Source organism: Colletotrichum paranaense (assembly GCF_030867605.1).
Source record: "Colletotrichum paranaense strain IMI 384185 chromosome Unknown Scaffold_3.1, whole genome shotgun sequence".
Lineage (NCBI taxonomy): Eukaryota > Fungi > Ascomycota > Sordariomycetes > Glomerellales > Glomerellaceae > Colletotrichum > Colletotrichum paranaense.
The window spans coordinates 953,456-966,077 of record NW_026848961.1 but is presented as its reverse complement, the minus strand read 5'-3'; the positions used below and the strand labels follow the sequence as shown (position 1 = coordinate 966,077).

General features: G+C 53.2%; 4 protein-coding genes across 4 annotated transcripts; 3 read left to right on the top strand and 1 right to left on the bottom strand.

Annotated features, from left to right (window-relative positions):
• Positions 1-1,690: 1,690 nt before the first annotated feature.
• Positions 1,691-4,701, bottom strand: CPAR01_03864 (nuclear polyadenylated RNA-binding protein; the record flags this gene model as incomplete). Its single annotated transcript, XM_060488150.1, has 5 exons — positions 1,691-2,809; positions 2,863-3,026; positions 3,079-3,119; positions 4,256-4,600; positions 4,658-4,701. 5 exons carry the CDS (start codon positions 4,699-4,701, stop codon positions 1,691-1,693), a joined length of 1,713 nt encoding a protein of 570 aa, XP_060352356.1.
• Positions 4,702-5,435: 734 nt separating this feature from the next.
• On the top strand, positions 5,436-7,705 carry CPAR01_03863 (GTPase-activating protein gyp1; the record flags this gene model as incomplete). Its single annotated transcript, XM_060488149.1, has 5 exons — positions 5,436-5,648; positions 5,765-5,949; positions 6,006-6,463; positions 6,512-7,359; positions 7,448-7,705. Coding segments are annotated over 5 exons (1,962 nt in total), but the record flags the coding sequence as incomplete, so codon positions are not given.
• A 460-nt stretch (positions 7,706-8,165) lies between these two features.
• Positions 8,166-9,933, top strand: CPAR01_03862 (histone H1-binding protein; the record flags this gene model as incomplete). Its single annotated transcript, XM_060488148.1, has 4 exons — positions 8,166-8,816; positions 8,941-9,173; positions 9,229-9,577; positions 9,628-9,933. The coding sequence occupies 4 exons, from the start codon at positions 8,166-8,168 to the stop codon at positions 9,931-9,933; spliced, it is 1,539 nt and encodes a 512-aa protein (XP_060352354.1).
• Positions 9,934-10,503: 570 nt separating this feature from the next.
• Positions 10,504-12,467, top strand: CPAR01_03861 (seryl-tRNA synthetase; the record flags this gene model as incomplete). Its single annotated transcript, XM_060488147.1, has 10 exons — positions 10,504-10,624; positions 10,725-11,142; positions 11,216-11,347; positions 11,405-11,560; positions 11,626-11,775; positions 11,830-11,856; positions 11,909-11,994; positions 12,050-12,108; positions 12,179-12,223; positions 12,291-12,467. 10 exons carry the CDS (start codon positions 10,504-10,506, stop codon positions 12,465-12,467), a joined length of 1,371 nt encoding a protein of 456 aa, XP_060352353.1.
• Positions 12,468-12,622: the final 155 nt, after the last annotated feature.

The following is a 12,622-nucleotide window of genomic DNA, read 5'->3' as shown; positions in this document are numbered from 1 at the left end:
GGAGAAGCCCTTGTCGTCCGTCTGTAGTCCAATTGGTGAAGGTGGTGGTCGATTTTTGGTCCGTAGGCGCAGCGTTTGACTGCGGCTCAGCCCGATAGGCGGCGGGGGGGTCGTCTGGGTAGGTTGTCAAAGATTCCCGTAGCTTGCGGTTATTTGTCCAATCACAGGCAGGTGCCTTCAAATCACGTCAACGAAAATTGGAAAAGAGGAGAATGGGATTGGGTGGTGGAGGGTGGGAAAAGTCAAGAAAAAAAGGTTCATGGTCTGGAATTTTGGGCACCCAAGAAATTAAGGTATGGTAAATGCGCCGCGGAAGGGCGCGAGCAATGTCCAGTTGTTTTGCGGCTTTGGTGGGGGTGGTTTGTCAGTTTTTTTTCCCATTTTCTAGCGTTGTGAGACTTTTTTCTTGCGCGGTTACGCCGACGATGGACGATGGAGGGGTAGAGGAACAGAGGGGGTTGATTAGAAATCACATGCGTTGCTTAGTTAGACAGTTTGGGGGTTAAGACTTGTCATGTTTCGATTTTTTCCTCTCTCTCACTCCTGCGCGCGCCCTGTTCGGTTCTTGGTTTCCTATCTTAGCCTATCCATTGCCATCGTACGTGGGGTTTTGGCAATTAAGTAGATTATCCCCCGGTATGACCGAGTCGGAAACCGTGCGACAGCAGCGAGGGGTATCAGACTTGATATGGAGAAGTCTCGGTCGTTGTCCGGCGTTCTGGGGAACTGGACATCTCACAACGCTGCAGATGTTGAATTGCACGCTGACATATCTTCGGTCTTTGGTTAACTCTCCCAAAATGCGCTTTCCGCGGGCGGCTACTTTGAATACCGTCAGCCTATTCAGTCTTGTAGACGCCCGCCGGCCTTTGAGCAAGGTCCGGTACTTCTTCAGTCCCGTCAACAAGTGGATATATCGCAGATCGAATGTGGGGTAGCAGCAAAGTTATTGAACAACAGGCACAAGAAACAACTTTCATTAAAAAGGTTTGAAGTAATGCACTTAACATAGGAGCCTGAGCTGGATTGAGCATGGGGCTGGGATTATAATCTTATCATCCTCATCTTATCATGTTCACTTCACCTATGTTTACTCAATTTAAAGCTCTCGGCTCGCCGCCCGAAAGGTGGGCATGTTCAACTTCGGCTTCGGGCCCGGTTCGGAAGGTCAAGCCGGGGCAAGACTTTCCTCACCCAGACTCTTAAAGAATGACATATTGCCCGTTTGCCCTGCTTCTCGCGATGCTTCACGGAACGTGCAACCCCTAGCAATCTATTTTCACGTCATGACATGAAGTTGATACTCCCACAAAGTTCACGTAAATGAAAAGAACACACGAAGACGGCCGATTAATGGTTGATTTTCCCCCTCCCTTTTTGGAGTATAATACAAACTTCCCAGGAAAAACGATCTGTAAAGGAAAGAAGAAGATAAAAGTTCGCAAGAGCAATAAGCAAAGCTGCCGAACCCAAGCCGTACCCCGGTTCCGGTCCCAGTTCCTCTTCGTCTCAGAGAAAACGCGGTACCTCGTTCCATATATGCAGTTTCTTCCCAGCGCCCTCTTTCATCGAACCGTCAAACTTGTATAGCTCTCTTTTAGCCGACGAGATACGGCGCCTTGAGATCGATCCGCCCCTATGATTCCGTCTCCGATGCCAGAGAGGCCATCTTTGGCTACCGCAAAGACTCCTAACGCGAGTAAGGATGGAATCCCCGGTTGCTGCTACGTCCACCACCGCGATAGTTAGCGCCGGGTCTGCCCGCGTTCTTGGGCCCTGTAGGCGCGTTGGCAGGCGGGGCATGCGCAGGATCGGGTGATCCCTGATGGGAGCCACCACTGTGAGAGCCACCACGATGGCCGCCTCTGAAGCCTCCCCGGCCGGCCTGGTTCGGTTGGGGAACGTCGTCGTACATGCCCTCCCACGATGTCGGAGCACCGCCACCGCCGCCCATGGCATATGCGCCAGCCTGGTTGTACTGGTCGCGGGGAGCACCTCCGCCGCCGCTGCTGCCTCCCCGACGTGGTCCTTGTCCACCGCCGGGCTGCTGTGGCGGCTGGCCTCCCTGAGATGGGTCGAACATTTGCTGCTGAGGGCTGAAGCTGCCGCTGGGTCCAGACGGGGGACCGCCCTGCTGGCCCATCTGCTGCTGCATCTGCTGTTGCATTTGCTGCATCTGCTGCATCATTTGAGGCGTCATCTGGCCCATCATGCCTTGCTGACCGTTGCCGCCTCCACCGCGGCCCATCATTTGGTTCTGCATCTGCTGCATCTGCTGCATTTGCATCATCTGCTGCATCATGGCCGGGTTCATAGGGCCCATGCCTCTACTCATAGCCATTTGTTGCTGCATCATAGCGAAATACTGCTGCATGCGCTGGAAGTATTGTGCCATAACTTGGGGCGTCATGCCCCCTGCAGCACCCATCTGGCCGCCTCCCATCCCGCCTTGTCCACCCTGGGCACCGTCTTCGCCCTTCCTGAACTTTCCGCCCCGCCGTGCGGCTTCTTCTTCTTCGCGAAGATTGCCACGCGGCTGAGCCTTCTTGACCTCAATCGGCTTGCCGTGAATCTCCAGACTGGTGCTGAGGCAGGCATCAACGCCGGCCTCGCTTTCAAACGTGACGAAGCCGAAACCGCGAGGGCGGCCGGTGTCCTTGTCCATCATTAGGGTCGCGTCGACTACACGGCCGAACTGGGCGAAATAGTCCTTGAACTCTTGATCGGTCGTATCTTGACTGACACCACCGACGAAGATCTTGCTAGTCTTTTCTTGCTCGTCGCGAGGAATTGCTCGCTTGGGGTCAATCTGGTTGCCATTAGTGTTCAGTTCGAAATGCAATCGGCTTAGGAGAATCTCACGATCTTGCCATCCAAAAAGTGTTCCTTGACCATAACGATGTTCACTGTCTTGGCGTCCCTGAATGTCAGGAAGCCAAAGCCTCTTGATCGTCCGGTGCTGCTGTCTCTCATGACGGTGCACTCAACAACCTCGCCGAATTGAGAGAAGTAGTCCCTTAGGGATTCTGGCAGCTATTAGAAAATGGCGCTATAGAAGCGGACACAACGTAGACTTACGATCAGTCGTCTCCCAATTAAGGCCACCAATAAACATCTTGCTACAGACATGAAAACATTAGTCAATGAATCGACTCAAGATTCAGAACTCTGAAAAAGAAATGCATGCGACTATGATCGTGTTCTGGGCAATGGAAGTATTATCCGGACATCGAGACAAGGACCAATGGCCAATGAGAGTTCCCGCCGTATGGCTATAACAGAGCAGTCATCCTTGAGACCATGAGTTGGCCGAGTCGTCTGTCGCCCATCGATAGGCTTGCCACCTTCGCCCTTTCCCCCTCTGGTAAATACAGGCTGAGAGGCTTGTAACAGCCTGAGATCGCATTTCTTGGCGTTGGTGTATTGGTATTTTGATCGATGTCTGTCATAATATGCTCCTTGACGGGTACCTCCTCGCAGCCAGCGGCAGATTCAGACAGCAATCCGTTGTTCTTGAATCATCATAGAAGTGACGTGCATGGGTTGGTTTCCATCAGCATCGGTGCCTTTGTGAAAAGGCCGAGGGTTTCAGGTTCCAGCCGCAGCCAAAATGATTGTTGAGGCCAAGCAGCGCTAGCCAGCCACAAAAACTCTCTCACGACTGGGGAGAATTGCGGAGCGGATAGCCTGGTCATTGTCGAATTTTTCGTGTCTTTTGCTATCGTCAAGTCTCTGCTAGCTCTAGCTTCGAGCGCTATCCGCTGCTAATCTTGCTACAGCAGCCAAAGACCGCAGGATGTTCTCTCTGCGACTGGGCTATAGAAGGTGCACGAGGGTGCTCCTGATTTGACTGACTGATGACTGACTATCGTCGGCATATCTCGGTGATCTCAGGCTGCTTTTCCAGCTGACTTTTTGCGCGGTACCTCTTTATGGCTTCTCTTTCTTGCTTTTCTTCAAGCTTCTCTTGTCTTCTCTGAAGTTTTCCTTGACCTGCTTGATGGCCCTGAAGAATGATTCCCAAAACGTGGCTGGCCAACGTCTTGTATTGATGCCCTCTCTTGTCCATCCAAGTTCCCAAGACCAAGAAGGCCCAATACGAGTAACCATGGGGCAACTGATGCCCGAGTTCCCTCAAACCGCAGCAAAAGTGCTTCAGATTAATCCAGTCGAGGTATGCGTCCCAACTATGGGTGCATGGGGAAGGGTTTGTGTAGCAAGTGCAAAAATCACGTAGTTGGCAAACAAAACTTACCCGTCTTCCTTGGCACTCGGGTTCTTGGCCGTGCTTGTCGAGTACGTGGATTCTTCTTGCTTGTTGCCAGCAGACCCATTCGAGGGCGGCGCATAACCAGTGCTTCCACCACCACCGCCGCCGCCGCCGCCGCCATCACCACCTAGGTTGAAGTCTACTTCATCATCGTCATCCTCTTCTTCGTACTTCATTTGATCATCACCACCACCGCCACCATATTCCGGCTCAGACTGGGGAGGTGGTTCGGCATGTGTCTCGACGCTTGGTTGAGGAACGGCGACTGGGGCAGGAGGCGGCGCGGGTTGCTGGGCGGCAGCTGGCTTCGCTGGGGTGTCATCATCGTAGCTGTAACACGTATCAGCATGTCTTTCACGGTGACAGACGACACTTGTAATTACTCACAGATCGGCGAAGAGGTCTTCCTCGAAATTCTCGGGCTCGGTCATCCTGACGAGTGCTCAGTCAGTGTCGAGGATACTTGAATCGGCGAGTCGATGCAGGCGAAGGCGAAAGGAAATGGAGAGTAAAGAACGTGTTGTGTTGTTGCGGAGAAGTTGATGGGACAAGGTCGCCGTGTACGCAACAGCGCTTGTTTGGATATTTCTTAGGCAAGAGCCTGAGTGAAAGAGGAGGAAGGTGGAGCTAAGACTGTGGCGGAGCCAATGGGCGTGCTCAATCCAATCAGAGCTACAAAGACTGGGGGAAAGACAGAAAGGTCCAAGCATCGGCAAAGCTCGCGCGCGCTCTGCCATACGGAGTACGGACCTGCGATGTGTTGGGTCCCGTACCTGAGTGGGAAGAGTCACGTGACTGGGTAGCAAGACTGGCTTGCTGCGGCATGTAATGAGATGAGGAGAGTTTGGTAACCGCATCCGTACAGTTAGACCGTTCATGCAAGGTACCGCAATGTTCGTTCTACCATTCGCAATAAGTGAATACATCCCTTGCAAGAATCATCTTCTTAGGGAGTAGTTTCTTGCGGTTTACTTAGACTTCCCCAGATTCCTTCCCGCCTCATCAATATAGGGTGGAAGAAGCATCTGCGCTACCATTTAGACTTGCACCTCGGCCGCCACAACGACGCAGTTGAAACCGCATCCTTCAGCCACAGTGACCTCCTCCCCCCACTCCACTTCAACTGCTGCTCAAAGCGGCGTGCGGTACACTAATGTGAGGCAAGGGTCCGGCCACTGGTCACTTGTTCGGAGCTCAGGCGACTCGTCTGGCGCATCTCAACACCAAGACACACAATGACACGGTCTCAATAGAGAAGTATCACCATGTTCTCCTCTTCAGGGAGTGGGAAGAAGCCCTCGCAACAGGTATGCTCCCCCAAACCCCTGCCCGGGCCTGTCATCGCATGCTAATTGCCCCGCAGCAGGAGATGGTCCAAGTCGGTGGGTTTCGTCATACCTCTTGAACTCGAGCTGCCCGTTGCTGCATAGCCTCGGCTCTTGAGACTAAACTCGGAAATTCCTGGCTAACGTTGATATTTCGTTGACGGCGCAGACCGCTCAGAGTACGTTGCCTTGGCTGCATCGCCGACGCAGTTTGGAACTGACTTGGGGTAGTTCTGCATCGCCATTTTGGAAGCCGCCCCCACGCGAGAACGCATCGAAAAGAACCGGTCGCGACCCGAACCTGGTTGTCGGAGCAGCCTACTCTCATGCCGATATTCTCAAATTCGATTCACTGTGCGGACTCTTCCCATCTTGGAGTCGCGCCGACACCCTCAGCTAACTTGAGCCAGCAACTTGTCCAGCACCTCCTCCAGACCGAAGACGCCTCCTTCCTCACACTCTACCAAAGGCCGGCCTAGCGATGCCTCTCCCCCCTCGCGCCCACAGTCGGGCCTGTCGTCCCCTCCGATTAAAAGTTATATCAATTTCCTTTCCAACACCAACGATGACTGGAAAGCCGACGAGGATGAGGAGGACATGATGGGGTACGAGGACGATGATGGTGACGACTTCGGCCTGCCAAGCCTGTCTAACTTGAAGCGACGAACACGCAAGAAAGCCGCGCAAAATAGGTCAGATCCCAACGGAGGTCTGTCGCCCTTGAACGACTCGTTCGGTTTAGGGTTACACACGAGGAGATACTCGAATAGTGCGGACATTGCGATCGAAAGACCTGCGCCAACCTATCCCATGCCGAAGAAGAGCGAGGGCAAAATCTTGCGTCCACAGTATAAAGAAATTTTGAGGGGTAAGTGGTGTCGCGTGATGTTGGAATGGACCGTGCTGACTGCGACAGACCCGGCGAACGCGCTGCACCTAATCGATCACCCAGTCATACCCGACGATGCAACACCAAAAGAGATTGATGCTGCGAATTCACGAATTACTCGTATCAACAAGTTCAAGAAGCTCCTACAGGCCTCAACAATACCGCTACAGGAACTTCGGCAACTAGCTTGGTCCGGCGTTCCCCAGGAGGTTCGTGCTATGACATGGCAACTCCTGTTGAGCTACCTACCGACCAACAGCGAGAGGAGAGTCGCAACTCTAGAAAGAAAACGTAAAGAGTATCTCGATGGCGTTAGGCAGGCTTTCGAACGCGGCAGCAGTAGTGGGGGAGGTGGCACCACCCCAGCGGCACCCGGAAAAGCCAGAGGTTTAGACGAGGCAATTTGGCATCAAATCAGTATCGACGTTCCAAGAACGAACCCTCACATCGAACTTTACTCGTACGAAGCGACGCAGAGATCTCTGGAACGAATCCTGTACTTATGGGCAGTGCGACACCCTGCCAGCGGCTACGTCCAGGGCATCAATGACTTGGTAACGCCGTTTTGGCAGGTTTTCTTGAGCACATACGTCGCAGACTCCGATATTGAATCGGGCATGGACCCTGGTCAGCTGCCAAAATCGGTTCTTGACGCTGTAGAAGCAGATTCATTCTGGTGCTTGACAAAGCTGCTAGACGGTATACAAGACCACTACATTGTGGCCCAGCCAGGCATTCAGAGGCAGGTTGCGGCCCTCCGCGATCTCACCGCAAGGATTGATGCAGGGCTGGCGAAGCACCTCGAAAAGGAGCACGTCGAGTTCATTCAATTCAGCTTTCGATGGATGAACTGTCTCTTGATGAGAGAGATAAGTGTAAGGAATACGATCAGGATGTGGGACACGTACTTGGTGAGAATATTCCATCAACGTCTGATTACTGGCACCATCTAACCACCTATAGGCCGAAGAACAAGGCTTTTCGGAGTTTCATTTATACGTGTGCGCGGCTTTCCTGGTCAAGTGGTCAGACAAGCTTGTCAAGATGGATTTTCAGGAAATAATGATGTTTTTGCAAAGCTTACCAACAAAATCTTGGACGGAGAAGGACATTGAGCTGTTACTGAGCGAGGCTTTCATCTGGCAGAGCCTCTTCAAAGGCTCGTCAGCTCACTTGAGAGGACAGCCAAGTCGCACGCCTTCAGCAAACATGCAGCTGTAGTTCCTTCTCCAACCAGATGTTTGCGGTTCAAGTCAGAGACTGGGCATTGTTGAGAGGAGAAAGGAAAGGGGAATGCCATTTAGGCGTACGGCGATTGCCAAGGCAAACATGTAATCAAGGCATTGGCAGCGACACCCTGCTGGCCTATCCCGGAATTGATCCATGGGATTGATGCAACCTACAGTGCAAAGCACAGTGAAGAAGCCCAGCACGCACCCGCCATTTTGATTGGGTTTAACTCGTTTTACGTGCCGAGCGGAAGCTATCCCTGCAGCTTCGTTCCCCAATCAACGCGCCTTCCCCAGAGCTCGCGCGTCACACCACAGACTGACAAAGGCTGCCAATTCTCTTTTCGCAATTGCCTTTCTTACCTCGTTCATCCTGTTTCCCATCGTCCACAAATCTTTCTGCTATTTCATCCTTCCAATTATCAATCAGCAACATCAACCCAATTCCCACAATGGCCGACGCACCCGAACAGCCTACGATCGCCGCAGAGGTCCCTATCGCAGAGGCCCCTGTCGCAGTGGCCCCCGTCGCCGAGGCCCCAGCTGTGGAGGCTGTCGCAAATCCAGAGATCAAGCAGGATGCGCCCGCGCCGACACAACAGGACACGCCAGCCACGATCGGTGAAGAGTCTGAGGAGGACGTCAACTCCAAGAAGGTCACCCTCGCCGACCTGACTGCCAAGGGAACCGCTCTGTACGCAAAGAAGCAGTACGAGGAAGCTACCGACTGCTTTACGAAGGCTGCGGAGCTGCAAGATGAGATCAATGGCGAAATGCAACCTGCGAATGCTGAGATTCTCTTCCTCTACGGTCGCAGTGTGTTCAAGGTTGGCCAGAGCAAGAGCGACGTCCTCGGGGGCAAGGCCGCTGGTGAGAAGAAGGCGGCCAAACCCAAGTCCAAGGTCCCGAAGAAGACCACTGCCGAGCCCATGTCGACCAAGGCGCCAGCCGAAACCGAGGCGCAGAGAATAACTGAGGAGGGTGTTGCGATTGTTGCAAGTGAGACGAGCGGAGCGAAGCCCGAGGAGACTGTCGAGGAGAAGAAGCCCTTGTTCCAATTCACTGGCGACGAAAACTTTGAGGACGACTCGGATGAGGAGGAGGTAAGCTAGATTCCGCTCCTTTGGTCTCGGGCTGAACAAGTCTCGCTCTTTCATCAATGAGTTGATTGAAGACTTGCGATCCAGATTCGTCGACGACTGTCAATTGGAGCTAACCTGTTATTAGGCCGAGGGTGACGAAGAAGAAGAGGAGGAAGATGACGATCTCGCTGTTGCGTTCGGCGTGCTCGACATGGCTCGCATTCTCTACAGCAGACAGCTGGAAGAGTTGGAGAAGGTGGAGCCTAATGGCAAAGCACAAGAGCAAGTCGATGGCGAGAAGCTCAGCATCAAACATGTCAAGGAGCGCCTTGCGGATACCCATGATCTTCTTGCCGAGATTTCCCTAGAGAATGAGAGGTAAGCACCTGCCGAGGTACCCTGCACTAAGGCTTCCGGCATTAACAGAAATTAGATACCCCGACGCCATTGAGGACTCGCGCAAGTCTTTGAAGTACAAGAAGGAGCTGTACAGCGAGGATTCGGAAGTTATTGCCGAGGCGCACTTCAAGCTTTCGTTGGCGCTTGAGTTCTCATCCGTAACAACCACTCATGAAGAGGGTGAGCAAGGAGAGAGCAAGCCTTTCGACGAGAAGCTTCGCGAGGAGGCCGCAAATGAGCTGGAAGCAGCCATCAACAGCACCAAGCTCAAGCTCCAGAACAAGGAAGTTGAACTCGCGACCATGGCATCTCCGGAAGACAATGAGGTCACCCGAGCTACGATTACCGACGTCAAGGACATGATTGTGGATATGGAGCAGCGCGTGAGTAACCATACTTTGTCCTCGACGGTACCTTTGCTAACCATGCACAGCTCGTGGAACTTCGTAAGCCACCAATCGACGTCAACGCTGCTCTCGGTGGTGAAGGCTTGGGCGGAATTCTTGGAGCGGCTATTGGTGAATCTGCGGCTCAAACACAAGCTCGCGTCGAGGAAGCCAAGAAGACTGCTACCGATCTTACTGGCCTTGTACGCAAGAAGGCCAAGGAGGAGCCCAAGCCCGAAGAAACCCAGGCAAACGGTGCAGAATCCAATGGCACGAAGCGCAAGGCCGAAGAGCCTGCGGAGGAAGATGACTCATCGAAAAAGACCAAGGTCGAGGAGGCCACTCAGGCCTGAATACCTAGCGATCATGTAACATTGGACATTGGCGAAAATGATCTCGAGGGCGGGGAATAAAAGGGTCTGGGGGTTCGTTTCTTCAAGGTATTCACGGCAGAACTGTACAATAGCTAGCGCTCTGGAAGGCAAAGGAGAACATCTTGCGCTTCACCACGGTATGCAATATGACTGGGTCACAATTGCACTAAAATTGGGTTGCATTTGACGCATCTTGTCTTCCCCTGGTGGCTGTACATTGAGTGATTGAATGTGTCGCATGAGCGCGTAGGTAGGTCGAGGTAACGGTAAAGGCAGGCGCGAAAGACCCCTTGCGTTTGACCGCCTCAGCCCCGCCCCCGCCAAAGAACCCCACCACCATCCAGCAACGACAATTTACCACCCTCCAAAGTCGCTCCTGAGTCACCTCGAGAGAGTCACGCCGACGTAGCTGCAAACCATCCGCAGTCCCAAGGAACGTGTAAGCTGTACTCTTCTCGGAACGCGTGTGTGGATTGCCTTTTTAACGAGTACACTTTACTATAGTCCGCCCCGCCAACCTCCCTTCTACCCCCACCAAAAGCTACAATCATGCTCGACCTCCAAGATTTCATCAAGGAGCGCGGTGGTGACCCTGAGAAGATCCGCGACTCCCAGCGCCGTCGCCATGCACCCGTCGAGATTGTCGACGAGGTTATCGCTCTGTGGGATGGTACGAATTCCCAATCCAACCAGGCCTTATGCCCATAGCTGCGCGCACATCGTAGGAAGGACAAATGTGGGCTAACACGAACCTCTCCGGAGCCGAATAGACCACCGCAAGACCCAATACTCTGCGACGCAGATCGGAAGCGAGATCAACGCTGTGCAGAAGGAGATTGGTATGAAGAAGAAGAACAAGGAGAACGCCGACGACCTGCTCAAGAAGAAGGAGGATCTCCAGAAGCAGAAGAAGGACAAGGAGGATGAGGCGACAGCTAAGCTCGTCACGCTCAACGCCAAGGCCAAGAGCATCGGAAACTACGTTCATGAGTCCGTTCCCATCAGCGACAACGAAGACAACAACGTCACGGAGCGCGAATGGAAGCCCGAGGCCGGACTCGGTGCCAAGACTGAGCAGACGCTTAGCCACCACCAGATTGTTACCAGACTTGCAGGCTACGACCCTGAGCGCGCTATCAAGCTTGTCGGTCACAGAGGATACTGCTTGACCGGCTACGGACTGTTCCTGTACGTTCTTGGCCAGAGGAGAAGAAAGGGTGAGGCTTGCGGTAGCGATAGGGAAGCTGACCCCCGCGAACAGGAACCAGGCGCTCATCAACTACGGTCTTGAGTTCCTCTTCAACAAGGGATACACTCCCAACCAGCCTCCCTTCTTTATGAACCGCAACCAGATGGCCAAGACCGCCCAGCTTGAGGATTTCGACGAGGAGCTGTAGGGCGGACCCCCCAATCCGAAATTCACTATTTAGTGTTCTGACAGATTCTCCAGGTACAAGGTTACGGGTGATGGTGAAGAGAAGTATCTCATTGCTACCAGTGAGCAGCCCCTCTCCGCACTTCACAGCGAGGAGTGGATCCAGGGCGGTCAGCTGCCCATCAAGTACGCCGGTTACAGCACATGTTTCCGCAAGGAGGCCGGCAAGCAGTACGTTCGAAATGACGCTCTTACCCCCCTCTGTAGACTTTGACTAACATGATATACCTGTATAGCGGCAAGGAGGCCTGGGGCCTGTTCCGTGTGCACCAGTTCGAGAAGATTGAGCAGTTCATCTTCTGCAAGCCCGAAGACAGCTGGAAGCACTTTGACGAGATGATTGCCGCTTCTGAGGAGTTCTACAAGAGCCTGGGTCTTCCCTACCGGTAGGCTACATCAAACCAGAGTTTTGGGGCTTGAAAGCTGACTTATAATTACAGGGTTGTTTCCATCGTCTCTGGTGCTCTGTAAGCAACCCTTTAGATATTGTCAACTATGGAGGAATACTGACATAATCAGGAACAACGCCGCCGCTAAGAAGTACGATTTGGAGGCTTGGTTCCCCTTCCAGCAGGAGTACAAGGAGCTTGTGTCTTGCTCCAACTGTAAGATCAAATTCCTACGCACACTATGGTTCAGCAATGCTAACATGGATGACAGGCACGGATTACCAGACCCGCGAGCTCGAGGTCCGTTACGGTGTCAAGAAGGCCAAGGAGGTGAGTCCCATCAAAGAAGCTATGGTAGTTCTCCTAAACAGGAAATTTGCTGACATTTTGCCCCACAAAGGCGCCCGGTGGTGGCCGCAAGGAGTACGTCCACGCTCTCAACGCTGTAAGTTATCTCCTCTGATGCCACTTTTGGTGTTGCGTATGTGTCGCTCATACTGACCACAATAAAGACCCTCTGCGCTACCGAGAGAACCCTCTGCTGCATCATGGAGAACTACCAGACGCCCGATGGCTTCAAGGTCCCCGAAGTGTTGCGCAAGTACATCCCCGGTCAGCCCGAGTTCCTGCCCTACGTGGCCGAGCTCCCCAAGGAGATCACTGTCGTTGCTGGCCAGAAGAAGAAATAGATCACGCCACTACGTGTGAGCGTGGAGGTAGATGGTGGAGAATGAAGAAAATTGACGCCAAGTTTTTGGTGATGAACTCATGTCCTGACTATGGTCTCCAAAGAGATCTTGAGAGAGGTCGGTTGGGGAATGGACTGGTGAGACAAAACTTTGAA